This window comes from Halichoerus grypus, chromosome 10 (genome assembly GCF_964656455.1).
Source record: "Halichoerus grypus chromosome 10, mHalGry1.hap1.1, whole genome shotgun sequence".
Lineage (NCBI taxonomy): Eukaryota > Metazoa > Chordata > Mammalia > Carnivora > Phocidae > Halichoerus > Halichoerus grypus.
In genome coordinates, this window is record NC_135721.1 from 15,739,716 (window position 1) to 15,756,673 (window position 16,958).

Below are 16,958 nucleotides of genomic sequence, written 5' to 3' on the forward strand. Positions count from 1 at the left end.
AGCCACAGCAATGCCTAACTGCGGCAGCTTCCTCTGCAGGGCCCGTTACATATTTTAGGGAAACCAACAGCAACCGCAGCTGCTTCAGCATCTGCGGCCGCTCTTGCTCAGGACTCTTCAGACGAGTCCAGCGACCTGTGCTCTGTGGCACCACCTCGCATCCTTCAGGACCTCTCCCAGACCGGGCGGGAGAGGACCAGCCACTCACAACTTTTTCCTGCAACACAGGAAGGAGAAAGCTATTTCATCTGTTCCTCACGTACTTCTGGGAGAGGATTAGCGACAGAGCAGCTGTATGGGGAAGGTGATGGGAATGGCTTGGTACCAGAATTACCTCCTCTGGGACACGGGCGCGGCCAGGGGGAGCCCCCTTCCTGCAGAGCAATGTCGGCTGTTCCTGCCGCGGGTCAACGCCAGTCCCCGTGGTCACGTTTGTCTCTCTCTGGCGAAAGGTAGATCAAGAAAGTCGGCTCCCCTTCTGCTTCTTAATTTCATTACTACTAAATAAGGGAGTCTTTTTTCTTTGGAAGAAAATCATGTTCACCTTTCAAGTAACTCACTTGGTAGGTACATTCAAGTGTAAGATTTCAGACTCTGCCATCGAAGAGTGTGAGGTCTTGTCATGATTGTTTATAAGGATCCTGGGTCGGTTCTTCATTTTCCTCTTTCTCGGTCTCCACGTGGCCTACCCCGGCATTCCGTGGTGAGGGGGATGCAGAGTCAGCAGACAAGGGGCAGTTTCGGGGAGAAAGGAAAGTCAGGGGTAGCCTTTAGACGTTGATCCGGGTCCCCGAACACTGATGCGAGCAAGCGTCCACGGTCCACAGTGACAGACGCTAATGGGAGGTGCTGTCTGCCTGCTGCGCCCTCTCAGGTGGGTGCTCGTGCGCCCGACCCGCCCTGCATGCCCCCTGCCTGTCCCTGCCCAGCAGCCGAGGCGGATGCGTGCCACCTGCTGTCCTGCCGGGGGTGGTGCCCCCCTGACCTGGCTGTGCGTGCATCGTGCTCCTGCACCCCGGCGGATCCCACACTCTTCTGTACGGGAGGAGGGGGGATCTGGGGAGGAACTCCTCCGTTGCAACGTGTCACCAGCGTGCAGCCTCGGACTGCGAGGCCGGGGGCGCCTGCCAGTCCTAATCGCATGCAGGTGCGCAGCCCTTTGGCAGTGCCAGCAGGAGGAGGCCCAGCTGTGGTGTGGAGCCGGCGCAGGCTGGACTTGCAGAGACGGGATTCTGGTCCCTCTGTGAGGAGGAGGCCCTGCAGGTGCACCGGCACCCCTGGCTGTAATGGACACCCAGTCACCGGGTCACATTCCCATCCTGGGGAAGAGGAATTTTCCCATAGACTTACCCAGCAAGGAAGTCTGTCCCAACGTAGGGAGGTCAGCACAGGCCCCTTGGCCAGAATGTCTGAGGAATGCACTGCAAAATGAAAACGCTCTGCTCTTAAAGCCCCGTCTCATGTATTGTGGCTGTAATTCCCACTTGGGGTGCTGCACCGGGTTGGCGCTCAACAAATACTAACCGCATATTTGGTAGTTGCTAAGACTCAAACTCCAGAGGCTTTCTGACCATGGAAGAATGGAAGTAACCATTGCAGTTGGAGGGGACAAGAATGGCCACAAAGTGCGGGGGCCTTGCTTTCTGTGGTTGCCCAGTGCCGGAAAGCCACCATTCCATGTCCCCAAGTCTAACTGCCCCGGCTGTGCCCGGCTCAGCTGGGGAAAGGCTTCAGGGACAAAAGAGCTAGTCCACCTCCCACTTCCATTTACACATTCAGTCGTGAGGGACACAGAGTCCCTGAGATGTGATTCCCTGAGAGTCTGACCAACTGAGAGAATTGTGTTTCTTGAGAGGTTGACTATCAGGTATGGTAGAAACTTGTATTGAGTTAGGTAAAGCTTGTTGAATATTCCGTGCGGCGGGCCCTATTCTGTAAGCCCTGAGAACACGGAGATGACAAGACACAAGTTCCATGTCCTAGGACTCTCCTTTTAAGGGCAGAAAGGAGTTTGGCAGTGGGGGTGGGAGGAGCAGATTGGAAAAATAGAATTCCAGCAGTATCTGGTAAGTACTCCGGTAGAGACAAGGCCAGGGCACCCTGAGGGCTCAGAGGGAGGGAGCTACGCTAGGAGGCAGGAGCTGTTGGCCTTTGGGGCTGTGTCTGGGGGCAGGGGAGGGTAGGGGCACGGGCAGGCTCTGATCTGGAGCTATGGACTCCTAAGGTTTCAGAGCACAGGTGCGGTCGGAGAGGTCAGCACCTGGAGGCCGAGGCAGCTGCGGCGGAGCGCAGAGGGTCACAATGAGGCACGGCGGCCTCTGCTTTGACGCCTGCAGGCAGGCCTTCCTCCTTGCGATCCGCTGCCTGACGCACCGTGCCCCTCACGCTCCCCTCCCTGGCCAGCTGGTCTGTTCTCTCCCTCAGTCTTCTAAAACTATTCCCGTGTTACCAACTACCTACTCTACCCTGGGCCTGCTAACCCGGCCCTCATTTGCCCTTCCCTCGACTCCCTCGTCCAGACTTCCGCTCTTGCTGGGCGGCCCACGGTTGCCTCCAGGAGGCAGCCCGGTGCCGTGGAAAGGGGAGGAAGCCTTGACTCTTGAGTAGAGGCTGCCTTTGAATTCCCGCGGCCTCTCAGTAGCTGTGAGATCTTGAGCCAGTCACTTACCTGTCCCCTCTGTGACGGTCTGTACTGAGTACGGCCCTAGCCTATGGCCTACGGGACCACAAGGCTTAACTGAGACACTGAAAGTGCGGCAGGGGGTAGGTGGGCAGCAGCTTCTTTCTGTGGGCTCTCCTCTCTCCCCCACACCACCCAAGCTCTGTCTTTCTGGCACTAGGAGCAGCCGCCTCCCCTCTCCCTCTGGGGCTTTCCTCTTCACAGGACTGCAGCAAACCAGAGCCTTCAGTCTGGTGGAAGAGGCCAGACCCGTGTCCCACAGTGGCTCCCCCCGTGGACCGGAGCCTTCACTCGCCTACATCTCTACAGGGCATAGGAAGGAATCGCAGCCCCTTTGGAAAGGGACTCCTGCAGGACAGCTTCCGCTTTAAGGCCTTGGAGAGAGAGCTGTTCACAGGACACACTTAGTTCCAGCCACTGACGCCTCTTTAAACCCCATCTCCCATGGGACGGAGCAGCCCAAGGATGTCCTCTTCTGTCCTGCAAGAGAAGGCCAGGACAAAGATGATGTCTCAGGTTAAGAAATGTTTTGCTTCCTGCACCTTTTCTAAATCCACCATAAGGTCCTCAAGGTGATGTTCCAACATCCTGCGCTGCATGTGGGAGGCCTGCATGGCCTGGGGCCAGAAAGCTGAGCCAGGTGAGAAACTGTTTTCCCCCCGGCCCCGCCCCCCCCCCCCCCCCATAGGAACCAGAAATGCTAAGACTGCAAGAATCAAGTTGCAGGCTGGGTGAAACCATGTCGAAGCTGAAACATCACCGGGTCGTCCGCTGCACCAAAGAGAAGAGACAGCAAAAGTCTGCTAGACTTTCCTTCAGGTACCATTTTACAGAACATCTACCATAAGACAGACAGGGTGCTAGATGCTGTTATGCATGACCTCAGTTAGCTCCATTAAAAACAAACAAAAACCCTCCCCAAATCTAACATTCTAACATCCCCAAATGAAAGCAAGTATTTTCATGGACAACAAGATGGGCGGCGGGGAGCCTCAGGGAGGCTAAGCCAATGTAGCATCGCAAACCCAGTAAATGACAGATCCAGGATGTGAACTCAGATCTCCACTTACTGCTTAGAAGAAGAAATTTACTTTCTGGAAAAGAAGCAATGAGAGACAGATGCAGGAGAGCGCATGGTGACTTTTTAAAAATTGCTTTTACAAGTTTCAAACTCATCTCAAACTTACAAAAAAATTGCCAAGCACAAAGAACATTTTCTTTCCTCTCTGAACCATTTGGAGTAAAATGACATGATGCCTCATCACCACCAGAAACTTCAGTGTGTCTTCAGTACAAATAAAGACATTCTCTTCACAAACCACTGAAGCTGGAAAATTAACATTCATCTCTTACTCCTAGCTCATCTGTAGACCCCAATCAAGTTGTGCAAACTGTCCCAACAATGTTTTCTTTTATAAGAAAGCATCTGATCCAGAATCAAGTGTTACATTAAGTTGTCATGTCTTTTTAGTCTCCTTTAATGGAATTAATTTTGGTCGCCTGGGTGGTTCAGTCGGTTAAGTGTCTGACTCTTGGTTTCAGCTCAGGTCATGATCTCAGGGTTGTGGGATTGAGCGCCTTGTTGGATTCTGCCCTCAGTGGGGAGTCTATTTGAAGATTCTCTCCCTCTGCCCTTCCCCCCACTTGCGCCAGCTGTCTCTCAAATAAATGAATAAATCTTTAAAAAAAATATGGAATTAACTTTAATATAATGTAGGGTGAAGAGAAATCAAGCCTTTGGAGGTCCCTGGCTCTCCAAGGGTTGGGTGGAGAAGTGGATGGTGAGAGGTCCCTAGCCACCTCAGACATGAGTCCAGAGGGCCATGGGAGCTGCCTCTGGAGATCCTCTCTGTCCCCTGGCCCGGGGCAGCCTGAGAACAACCTGTGGGCACTGGGTATGACTCCAGCTTAGACTTTTCACTAAGCACTAGATAAACCCTTATGAAGCTAAATCTTTGACAAGGACAATCCATGTGGTTGACTGGTACATACAGGCAGAAATGCTTCTGGAAAAATGAATTTCATCCACTGCTTATCAATTTTAGTCTTTTCTTTTTTATGATGATGATGTTTAATAATGATAATAATTATTATAGCCAATCTTTATTGAGAAGATACTCTCGGCCAAGAATTGCACTAAATGCTTTATCATCCCACTTAATTCTTCCAACAATATGAGGTATGCTTTATTATTAATCCTATCTTATAAGTGAGGACACCGAGGCATGGAAAATTAGAGAAAGTTGCCTAAAAATCAGACGATGAGGCCTCCAGAATTCTTATACCGTATCATCACCTCATACATATGCATGAGAACATTTAGTGTTTTGTTTAATTCCTAATGAAATAAAATGAACTTCAATCTCCTAAAATCGGAATCTTCCTTCTCTAAAAGACGTACTGAGAAAATGGCTTTTCAGTTTAACGGAGAGACTTTGGCCTGAGTCTAACTCAGGAGGACTGCTGAGATTATACCCTCCTCCCCCAACACAGAAATCAGGCCAGGTAGTCATTAAGTGCTGGTAAAACATTTATTTTGCAAATTCATTTGGTGATCAGATGCTAAACAGAAAAAGCCCGTATCTTTTACTTTATATCATTTCTTTAAGCTCTGAAAAAACAAAATAAGACACAATGTCATACATGTGGACTTGTGAAATATGGAGTAAAATAAAATAATGCAGAAAGAAAAGCTGGGGTGGTGTTATCCTTTTGAGTAGGTGTGATTCACTTGCTCGAATGCTTCAAGTCAGTACTACTGAGCATCTCCTATACACAAGGCACTCCAGAGCCATGAATCCTAAGCTTCTAAAATCAGACTTCCAGAAGGCCTCCCCACACAGAGGCTGATCAGCATTTTGTGTACAGCCCTGTGCCAATGTGTGTCTCCTGGCTTCTCTCCAGGGCCAAGAGCACTCCTGGCCTGGGGCTTGGCTCTTCCCCTCTGAGAAGTCATTTGCTTGGATGCAGAAGCCATGCCAAGGGACAGTAACTCGTTCAACACTCACCACTGGGTTGGCAGCATATCAGAGCGGGATCTTTCATCGGGGCTTTAGGCTTTGAAAGGAAGGACAACATTCTATTGTTCTTAAGGAATGGTAACACCATGAGGGGTCTCCTCTAGGAGAAAACTGAATGTTTCTGATCAACTGTCAACTAGCACTGCTGTCAGTGGGAATTACTGGCCCCTAGGGTCCCAGGATTGAGTCATTTTAGGGAAGGCAGAAATATTGTGAGCCTACTCTAGGCTGGAGAACAAGCTTCTTCCCTACTGGACCTCAAGGCATCCAGAGAAGGTGAAGTCACATAATTCATTATGGCTTGTTTTGGTTCAGTAGTCAAACAATTTCTTTCCAACTAACAAAGCCAAGGCAGAAATGTAGAACTCATTTATGGTAATTCTCTATTCAGTGACTGAAAGATGCCCTCTCAAAAATTACTTACTGGAAGATTTTCAGAAGAAAAAATCATGACATAGCTAAGAACTCGGTCCTCGATGCCTAGCGTAGTACTTGGCTCATAGCTGGTCCTCAATGTAGTTTTCTTGGAAAAATCACAGCAGAGGCAACTCCAGGAGACAGGTACAGGCTGGCTTTGGGACACCCGGGGCCTCCACATCCTGGCCCTGCAGAAGAGGAGCCTGCAGGGAGCACACAACCTGGCAGGCTAGGGCTCAGCACAGAGCTTGCTGGTTGTCTTGTGGCAGGAGGCAGTCAGGATTCTTCAACAACTCTTACCGGGTTCCTTCGCCAAAGCAACGTCTGGTGAACTTTATTCTCTGTCTAACGCAGGAAGATCAGGAAGTCTCACTCCTCGGGGGAACTTCTTGGAGATGCAGACAAGTGGTGCCTCCCCCGCTGATGTCGGCTCTGTTTGTGGTTCATGACATGCTGCAAGGTGGGAATGGGGTGGGAGGGGGAGTGGGGGGGTGACGGAGGCCATGCTGGTATCCAGCCTGATTCCGATGACCTCAGCCAAGACCTGTACAGAGTTAGTCCGGGCTGATCTTCAGCTTGTCTTTAAGGGAGACCCAGGTCCACTTCCAAGATCCACTACTCATCACTTCCTGCTACTGGACTGTGTGTCCTCATGATCTCATACACTTACATATCTGACTCTACACTTCACATTCACTGATCTCTTTCACGTTTTCTAGTGGGTGTTTCATAATTTCTTCTAGGAGAGCCTATTGTACATGGTAACTGGATTAAAATCAACTAAATTTAGACTTCCTTTTGTCTGCAAGCATCCTGCCTACTAATATCAACTGCGTGGTGCCACTGGTGTATCTCACGCAAACGTAAGGAAGGGGTCTTGTTTAGGTCACTGATCACTGCGTTCCCTGAGTCTTGGAAAATGTGCTGTTAAACCTATGGTGTATTTCATCAGTTGTGTTTACTTCGGCCGGTAGTATGGGGAGCTAGCTGGGAGCTGACAGTAAGCCAAGAGGTTCTTTTTTGTTTTTCTCTTCTAATATCAAACATTAACAATGAACACTTGCCGACTAAGGATACTACTAGCTACTAAGAGAAGGCACAGCACTGCTGCTATGTATTAGCTGTCAGTGATGTTTCTGGGTCAGTACTTATATTTTAGACAGATCATCCTTTAGCCAGTCAGCTACCATGTCAGCCATTTCCTGGGGAAAATGGAGGATAAAAGCATGAGGTATTTTTTTCTCACAGAGTCGAAAATCTCCTTCTGGAAAATCTTTCTTTATGTCTTCATAGTATTCCGTTGGACACCAAGCATCTGTAGTTCCATAGTAAAATGTAAGCTAAAAGACAAGACAAAAACATTTCATTAGAAAACATTTTCCTCTTCCAACACAAACATGACACCAGCAACCTGCAGTGCTTTGAAAACAGCTCCCATCCCTGGCCCTGTAGGCTAGTCCCCAGGCTCCCTCCAGAGCATGGCTCTCTCAAGGCCATGACCTTCATGGTGTACGGGAGTCAATTAAGAGGCATCTGATGGAAAGAAACCCATCCCCATCTAGGGAGAGTCTTATGTGAGAGATCACCCATGAGTCACTAAAAGGACGTGCCAGCCAAGTTGTGTACATCGAGGTTGGGATGGGCACTGGAGAGATGACTGGTGAGGACAAGGACGAGTTACTGAGACATAATCACTGAGTGACTAGTGACCATTCATTCACTACAACTTCACCATTTCCATGCACCCACATGGGTAGGCAGATGCGATAGGTTTGTTGAATGCATCCAAAGATGAATCAGATAGACTCAGGCTTCTCAATGTAGCAGATGAAAAGTGACCAGAACCCTGGTAACATTTCTACGAATAGGCTCCGTGTAGCAGGAGAGCATGTTGATTCAGTGGGCAGGTGACATACTCATACTTCAGGTGAGAGCAAGCAGCTGCATGGAGACAGAGCCTCTGTGAAGACATTACTAAGACCCTTAATGGATACTGATCTAGACCTGCCCATGATACACACACACACACACACACACACACACACACACACAGGTAACCCCTGCTTTTCCAAAGTCTGTGTTCTGCTGCTTTGCTTTTATGAAATACCTATGTTAGTACCTGTTTTCGCCAACTGAAAGAAATCCAAAGAGACTTTCGCTTTTATGAATAAAGGCTAAAAGTGAAAGTAGTGTTCAGTGTTTGTTTGGCAGTGGGCAGGTAGAGAGGCGGCGTGTTGCACCCGGAGCACCTCCCCGCCGGAACGCCATTCCACATCCAGCCACCAGAGCTTTGCACTGTGTCTGCAAGCATCTGTGCTTTACCTGAATTTACTGTGTGCATCCACTAGCAAGATGTGTCCTAAGATATCAGAAAAGCCTACGAGAGCTTATTTTTGGGGTCTGGGAACACTCAAAAAATTTTCACCATATAGGTTAAAGGTGATGGCTTTTTTGCTTTATGCCATTTCAACTTATAAAAGGTTTCACAGGAACGCTCGACTTTCAGATAGTGGGGGAAAGAGGAAGTCCCCAGGACTTCACACAATGAAGTGTCATGATAAGGTCTGCACGGTAGGCCACGTACTCTGGCTACAATGGCGACGAGAGGCTGGAGGAGTCAAGGTGAGGTGGGAGGACAAGACGGGCACGTGTGTTACTGTCCACTGATTCTGCTCGAACAGCCATTAAATCCATTAGCTGAATATGGACAAGAGAGACTGTGCTTATAAAAACGTTGGTCTTTATTACAATACCCTTATGACTTAACCAATGTTTAAAAGGATAATTAATACTGTAAAGAGGAAAATATGTGACTTAGTGTCCAGAGAGTCAATTACTAACAGCTAAACCTGGAAGTGCAGACTTCCTATGAATTACTTCACAGAGATTTTTCTGGGTGTCACCTGGGGTCTTAGTTTTGAATGCTGCAAAGGATCTGTGGCTCATAGGCTGCTCACTTATTCCTCCCATTCTCCTGGTTTTTGCTCACTGCAACCATTTCTGGGCACTCCAAAGGCCTTAAAACGGAAATTCATTTTTCCATGGCTCGTAGCAGAGTGTGAGGTCCTTCCTGTTGCTGGAGACCAGAGGACCTGGCAGTGGCCTGGTTCCTTCCTTCGGGGGTCAGTGTCTCTACAGCTCAGGTGTGGTGTGGCCTCACGGCCAGTGGGTGACTATTCCTGCCAGGGCCACGCCACAGCTTCCCTTTGAGGTATCCTGGGAGGACCAGCTGCCTGCAGGCATTAATTACCTACCAACAGGGCTAATAACTTTAGGTTCTCTCTACACCACGTCCTACCCTTACCCACAAGAACCTTTGAAATTCTATCTGGGAAATAGTGTATGGAACAGTCATCGTGCCCAGTGGTTCTGCACTTCCTCAGAGTAGGAAACAGTGCTGCAAAATCTGGAAATGCTGACTTGGGCTCGTGGCCATCAGGGGTGTTCCTCTGCTCCAGCGCACTCTCCTGCCGGAAGATTCCTGGACACCGAGAGAGGCACTCTGGGAGCCCTCAGAGCAGCACAAGCTGGTGGTGAAGTCCTGGGAGAAGCCCTACTATGAAAGGGTCAACCGGAAGGAGGGCCAGGCGGAAAGAGCCTCTCCGACGAAGAGGACTATCACCATCCTGCACCCGCTGCTGCTTCTGCCTCACATCTCAGAGACTCTTTCTATGGCGAACTCAGCATTTACTTTTCAGTGAGGCAATCACCACTTGAAATGTCTCTCCTGAGAAGTCCAGCTTGATGAGCCTCAGCACTGGGGAAACACCATTCCTTCCCTCATGCATGAAAGTGTCAGACAGCTGAGAAGGAATAATACACATGGATTCCAGGGACCCTACACCTAGCTTCAGGTATCAAGAGACAAGTCAAGTCCAAGTAGTTACGGGCATGCGCTACCCAAGGCATGTACTAGGAACCTTAACACAAAGTGTTCAAGACGGCCTAATAGTGAGGATTCCAGATTGCCCATATGTTCATCTAATTTTATTTCTCAATCCTCCATGACCAGTAACCATTTAGAGTGGGCTAGATATTGTTAAATTTCTAAGTGATGGTGCGGTAAGGTCTTTTTTTTTTTTTTTTTTTTTGTAATTCTTCTTCAGACTATATTCACTGAAGGGCCCTCTATGAAAATCTTGGCTTACAAGTAAAACACATGGTTATTCGAATGCCTTTACATACACTGGCTCAAGATACTTCCCGTCCCTATAGATTACAAGTCATAGGCAATAGATCTGAACAGAAGACTCTGCACCTGTAACCCTAAACAGGAAACTGAAAAAGGATGGGGTGTGTAGAGGTACTAGTGGGGGTTGGGGACAGACAGGTGAAGTAGAAAGGAAGAACTGGACACCAAAGCATGGTGGTTAAGAGTGTATACTACTGTTATGTCCATATGTCAAAGCAAATTACCATCACAACACATAATAATGAACTGATAAAAACTGAGAATAATGTGCTAAGGTCTGTACTCATGGAGTCCTCACAACAACACTCTGAGGAAGGCATTTTATCCCTATTTTATAGAAAAGGAAACTGAGTCTTAGTGGGAGTATGTTGCTTAAGTTCAAACAACTAGTGAGTTGTAAAGCTGCGTTATAAATCCAGGGACAACATTCCTAATCAGTTCTTTTTGCTACTCTTTACAATTAACAATGAACTGACCCAACCAAAGAGGCAAAGAATCTGTACTCAGAAAACCACAAAATACTCATGAAAGAAATTGAGGAAGACACAAAGAAATGGAAAAACGTTCCATGCTCATGGATTGGAAGAACAAATATTGTGAAGATGTCAATGCTACCTAGAGCAATATACACATTTAATGCAATCCCTATCAAAATACCATCAACTTTTTTCAAAGAAATGGAACAAATAATCCTAAAATTTGTATGGAACCAGAAAAGACCCCGAATAGCCAGAGGAATGTTGAAAAAGAAAAGCAAAGCTGGCGGCATCACAATTCCGGACTTCCAGCTCTATTACAAAACTGTCATCATCAAGACAGTATGGTACTGGCATAAAAACAGACACATAGATCAATGGAACAGAATAGAGAGACCAGAAATGGACCCTCAACTCTACGGTCAACTCATCTTCGATGAAGCAGGAAAGAATGTCCAATGGAAAAAAGACAGTCTCTTCAACAAATGGTGCTGGGAAAATTGGACTGCCACATGCAGAAGAATGAAACTGGACCATTTCCTTACACCACACACAAAAACAGACTCAAAATGGTTGAAAGACCTAAATGTGAGACAGGAGTCCATCAAAGTCCTAAAGGAGAACACAGGCAGCAACCTCTTTGACCTCAGCCGCAGCAACTTCTTCCTAGAAACACCGCCAAAGGCAAGGAAAGCAAGGGCAAAAATGAACTATTGGGACTTCATCAAGATAAAAAGCTTTTGCACAGCAAAAGAAACAGTCAATAAAACCAAAGACAACCGACAGAATGGGAGAAGATATTTGCAAATGACATATCAGATAAAGGGCTAGTATCCAAAATCTATAAAGAACTTCTTAAACTCAACACCCAAAGAACAAATGATCCAATCAAGAAATGGGCAGAAGACGTGAACAGACATTTTTCCAAAGAAGACATCCAAATGGCCGACAGACACATGAAAAAGTGCTCAACATCGCTTGGCATCAGGGACATACAAATCAAAACCTCAATGAGATACCGCAGCACACCAGTCAGAATGGCTAAAATTAACAAGTCAGGAAACGACAGATGTTGGCAGGGATGCGGAGAAAGGGGAACCCTCCTACACTGTTGGTGGGAATGCAAGCTGGTGCAGCCACTCTGGAAAACAGTATGGAGGTTCCTCAAAAAGTTGAAAATAGAGCTACCATACGATCCAGCAATTGCACTACTGGGTATTTACCCCAAATATACAAATGTAGGGATCCGAAGGGGTACGTGCACCCCGATGTTTATAGCAGCAATGTCCACAATAGCCAAACTATGGAAAGAGCCAAGATGTCCATCGACAGATGAATGGATAAAGAAGATGTGGTTTATATATATAATGGAATATTATGCAGCCATCAAAAGGAATGAAATCTTGCCATTTGCAACGACATGGATGGAACTGGAGGGTATTATGCTGAGTGAAATAAGTCAATCAGAGAAAGACATGTATCATATGACCTCACTGATATGAGGAATTCTTAATCTCAGGAAACAAACTGAGGGTTGCTGGAGTGGTGGGGGATGGGAGGGATGGGGTGGCTGGGTGATAGACATTGGGGAGGGTATGTGCTATGGTGAGCGCTGTGAATTATGTAAGACTGTTGAATCACAGACCTGTACCTCTGAAACAAGTAATACATTATATGTTAAAAAAAAAGAAGAAGAAGAAGAAGATAGCAGGAAGGGAAGAATGAAGGGGGGAAAATTGGAGGGGGGGACGAACCATGAGAGACTATGGAATCTGAGAAACAAACTGAGGGTTCTAGAGGGGAGGGGGTGGGGGGATGGGTTAGCCTGGTGATGGGTATTAAAGAGGGCACGTACTGCATGGAGCACTGCGTGTTATACGCAAACAATGAATCATGGAACACTACATCAAAAACTAATGATGTAATGTATGGTGATTAACATAACATAATAAAAAAAAATGAACTGACCCATGTTATGAAAACACAAAAGCTAAAGACTGGAGGGAGAGGGTCTTAAACTGGCTATGAGAATTGAGTGTGGTCAGCAAGGGCAGGAGCACACCCAACACCTGTACTTACATCCTTCTTCACAGTCTATGTAGTTCCAGGGCGCTGCATGTCATGGGCGGGATAACTGCTGGGAAATTACTGGAATTGTTACCTGAGAATCTCAGGCTATCAGCGGCACATTTAAATCCAAAGGTTTGTAAGAAGATAAATTATTTCCTATAGTTTCTTTCTCCTTGGCACTTGCTTTGATATGCATGGGACTTGATAAGAAGTACACATTATTGAATGGGAATTATTCTGTGTTTCCAAATTGCTGTCATGTTAAGTAATCCATTTCTCTATTAAACACAAAATTTAATTTTCCCAGTTTTTGTACATTTTGTCTTCTCAGGACTGCTTTTTGCTTTTCCTCATGTGTTTTCTGCGGTAAGGTGGAATTATGGTTACTATGGTCTCTGTGCTCACAGACATATTATCCTTTAACCTTTCAGTGTGCCCCTAAGGAGATATGTCCCTGCAGAAATGTCCCTGCAAATGGTTGTAGTTTGCCACCATACAGAAAGACATTTGTCTTTTCTCATGTGGGTGTTTTTTTCTCTCACTTTTTGCTGCTAAAACTCACAGATTCAAAGCAGTCCCACTAAAAATGACTCTAACTGTATCTCCCATCTGGTATTAGCTAAGTGGTTGAAATTCACCAGTGAGTAAAACAGCTCTGCCCTGGAGAAGCTGCCAGACTAGGGAAAAACACAGGCATGTACAAACTGGCCCTTCAACACAATAGGCAGAGAGAGAGGTACTGTTACAGGAGCCCAACGTAGGAAAACCCGAATTCTGCCCTGAAGGAGTCAACAAAGCTTTGTTTTAGTACACGTTTTGTATTGCTGGCTTTTATGCATTACTAACAGAGGATTTATTTTAAGAACAAAAGAAATGCTAGAAACCATCTTATGACCTAAGTTTATATATTTGATTTAGCTAATAACTAATAAAAATCACTTTCAACGACATATCTTAAAATAATAAACAAGAAAAAAAGCACAAAAATCTCTATCTGGTGGTGTACACACACACACACACACGGGAATACTATTCAACCATAAAAAGGAAGGAAATACTGCTGTTTGTGACAATATGGATGGCCCCTAAAGGCATTATGCTAAGTGAAGTAAGTCAGAGAAAGACAAATACTGTATGATTTCACTTATAGGTGGGATCTACCAAAAAAAAAAAAAAAGAACTCCTAGAAACAGAGAACACATTGGTAGTTTCCAGAGATGGGGGCTACGGGGGTGGGAGGGATTGGGTAAAGGTGGTCAAAAGGTACAAACTTTCAGTTATAAGATGAATAAGTCCTGGTGATCTAATGCACAGCATGGTGACTATAGTTAACAGTATTGTACTGTATACTTAAAGGCTGCTAAGACAGTAGACCTTAAAAGTTTTCATCACTAGACATTTAAATTTATAACTACGTGAGGTGATTATGTTAACTAAACTTAACTGTGGTAATCATTTTGCAATATATACATATACCAAATTCATCATGTTGTATACCTTAAACTAACACAATGTTTTGTCAATTATATCTCAATAAAACTGGAAAAAAAATCTCTGATTGTATCACTTCTCTTTGTTCAACAATCCAGTAGGACTATAGGCATTACAGGAATCACAGGTCTAATAAAAGGAAGTTTTTCATAGTCTTTGAATGTTATTTATTTATTTAACTTTACTTATTTAATTTATTTTATTTATGTATTCATTCATTTATTCATTTATTCATTTTGTTAACCCTACGGATAAGCTGAATTTGAGAAGCTCCTTAGAACATAATTCACCACATAGCCAAGTTTGGTATAAACTAGTTCCTGGCGGTTAAACAAATTGAACTTCCTCTCTTCAAGTGGTCTTCAGGCAATCTGTTTCATGATAGAGCGTAGACCTGAGCAGAGGGGTAAATGGTATTTCAGGGCCAATATACTCAGAGTGAAAGGGCTTCTCATAAAGCCTTCATGTTCTATTATGGTAAAATAATCTGTGAAACTGCTCAAGTTCATTATGCAGTTACAGGGGGAGAACGGTGCAGTGGGTGCAATGTTGAGAGCTTGGGCCCTGAGCCATGCCTGCCTCGACTGGAATCTTGGTTCTTCCATTTACTAGCATTGTTATCTTGGGCCAATTTCTTAGCCTCTCTGTGCCTGTTTCCTTCTCTGTAAAGTGTGGGATGGTAAGATCAGAAAACAAGCGTATCAAGTACCTGACATATAGTAAACACTCTAAAGGGCAGTTGCTATTCTACTGCTGATGACAATGAAGACAAAGGGATCTCCTGTGGGGGTAACATCTGTCTAGGTTCTTCCCTACAGTGGGAGCTGTGCTCAGGTCAGAGGAGAAAGCAGCCACATGACTTTAATTTTTAAGAAAATACATTTTCTTCTGATAAGCTGCTTTTGATATGTCAGGCTCAGAAAATATATAAGTATTATATGCTTTCTTTCCTTTTTTTTAAAAAAGATGTATTTATTTTTTGGGGGACAGGAGGGACAGAGGGAGAGAGAGAGAATCTCAAACAGATTCCCTGCCAAGCATGGAACCTGACATGGGGCTTGATCCCACAACCTCGAGATCATGACCTGAGCTGAAATCAAGAGTCAGTTGCTTTAACCGACCCAGGCGCCCCTTATACACTCTTTAAGCCTAAAGCAAAGTGCTTTACTATATACATTATTATCATATAGTACACACACACACACACACACACACACACACACACACACACACACACAGACATGCTGTATTCCCGAGCAGATCATGGGGAAAGACACTGGTTGGAAGATCCAAGATCAGCTGTCAACCAGATACACAGTGAAACACAGCCTGTCTTCAAGCCACCACTCACGCTTGGCTCGCTGAGGTGACTCTCACCACTTTTACTTATTAACGAGACCTGGAGCCTACATTGCAGTGCCATCTGGGCATTCCTGGTTGAGTGTTTTCTAAAATGAAGGACGGCACCAGCATTTGAAGACTGTCACTTCGCCTCCTGGTAGGGTTCACAGGGGGAACCCCCGGGCTCTCGCAGCAGCAGAGATAAGGCCCCCTGCTTTCCTGGGCTGCTTTTGCAGATTCCTCTGTTAGCATTCCATGAAGAGCTGTAGCTCCCTGGGTGCCCAGTACGTGTACAAGCCGACTTCTTTAGAAAGAGTGCTGAGCTGTCACGCTGTGCCGCAGGGGAAGCCCGCTGCATTGCGAGAGTAACCACAGAGCAATGGTGTAGATGCTCAGGGAAGAGACACATTTTCTCCTTCATGCTCTGAGAAGTCAGAAAAATTGTCATTCCTGCTTTCTCCACTTTTCCTCTCCTTCTCAGAAATAACTGCCACCTGACAGGTTTGGGTCTGTTTTTTTGTTTTGTTTTTGTTTTGTTTATGCTCAAAGAAGCCAAAGATCAGATACAAAGCAGCTAGCAGCCTACCAAGGGGTCAAATCAGTACCCGCACATCTAGGTACCCCCCAGCTAGATCTCCCTGTCCTGCCTTTATTTTCCTGTTTGCATCCCCCCCTCCCTCCAGCTTTCCCAGGCTCAGGGTACTAACCCTCCTCCATGCATTCCACCCTGCAGAGAACCCAGGGCAGGCTGCTGTTTTCCCTGGATAGTCAGACCTGCACCCGCAGAAGAGGCCTACTCTGTAACATAAGCCTCTTCTTTTCTGTTATTTAAAAACCACATTCCTCTTGGGAACAGATGGATAGCAGTCACTAAGCTTTACAATTTCACTGCAGTCTTTCTGAGCAACCCTTTTTAGGAACTTGAAGAATTGCTAAAGAAAGGGAGATAGTTTAGGAAATTCATTTTCCAATTTACCTTTTTTCCTTTCTTCCTTTCATCCAGAATTGGCTCAATTATCATTCTTGAGAACATGAGAATTAAAATCCCCCAAGATGAAGAAACATGGCTGAGGATGGAGGTGACAACACAATCCTTTGTGACCAGAGCCCTCTTCCCTGTGCAAGCACCTCAGGGAGCGGTGGGACTCGAGGCACCAAAGGACGCGGAGGAGGAGGAGAAAGGCCGGTGGGTTACTGACTGGACCCCTCTCCAGTGGCTACAACTGAGCATCAACAGGCTTGCACAGTGAGGCTCTCTCCTTTCTGACTCA

At 46.1% G+C, this 16,958-nt stretch overlaps 1 protein-coding gene across 2 annotated transcripts in view; it reads right to left on the minus strand.

The window, feature by feature from the left end:
* Nucleotides 1–5,197: 5,197 nt before the first annotated feature.
* LDAH (lipid droplet associated hydrolase) overlaps nucleotides 5,198–16,958 on the minus strand; it is a 111,392-nt gene continuing 99,631 nt past the window's right edge. The window contains exon 8 of one of the 2 annotated variants that reach the window (XM_036112762.2): nucleotides 5,198–7,457. In XM_036112762.2, the coding sequence (XP_035968655.1) occupies nucleotides 7,266–7,457 (192 nt within the window). In that variant the 3' untranslated portion in view covers nucleotides 5,198–7,265. The remainder of the gene's footprint in view (nucleotides 7,458–16,958) is intronic. The other variant, XM_036112781.2, reaches the window with a different exon arrangement.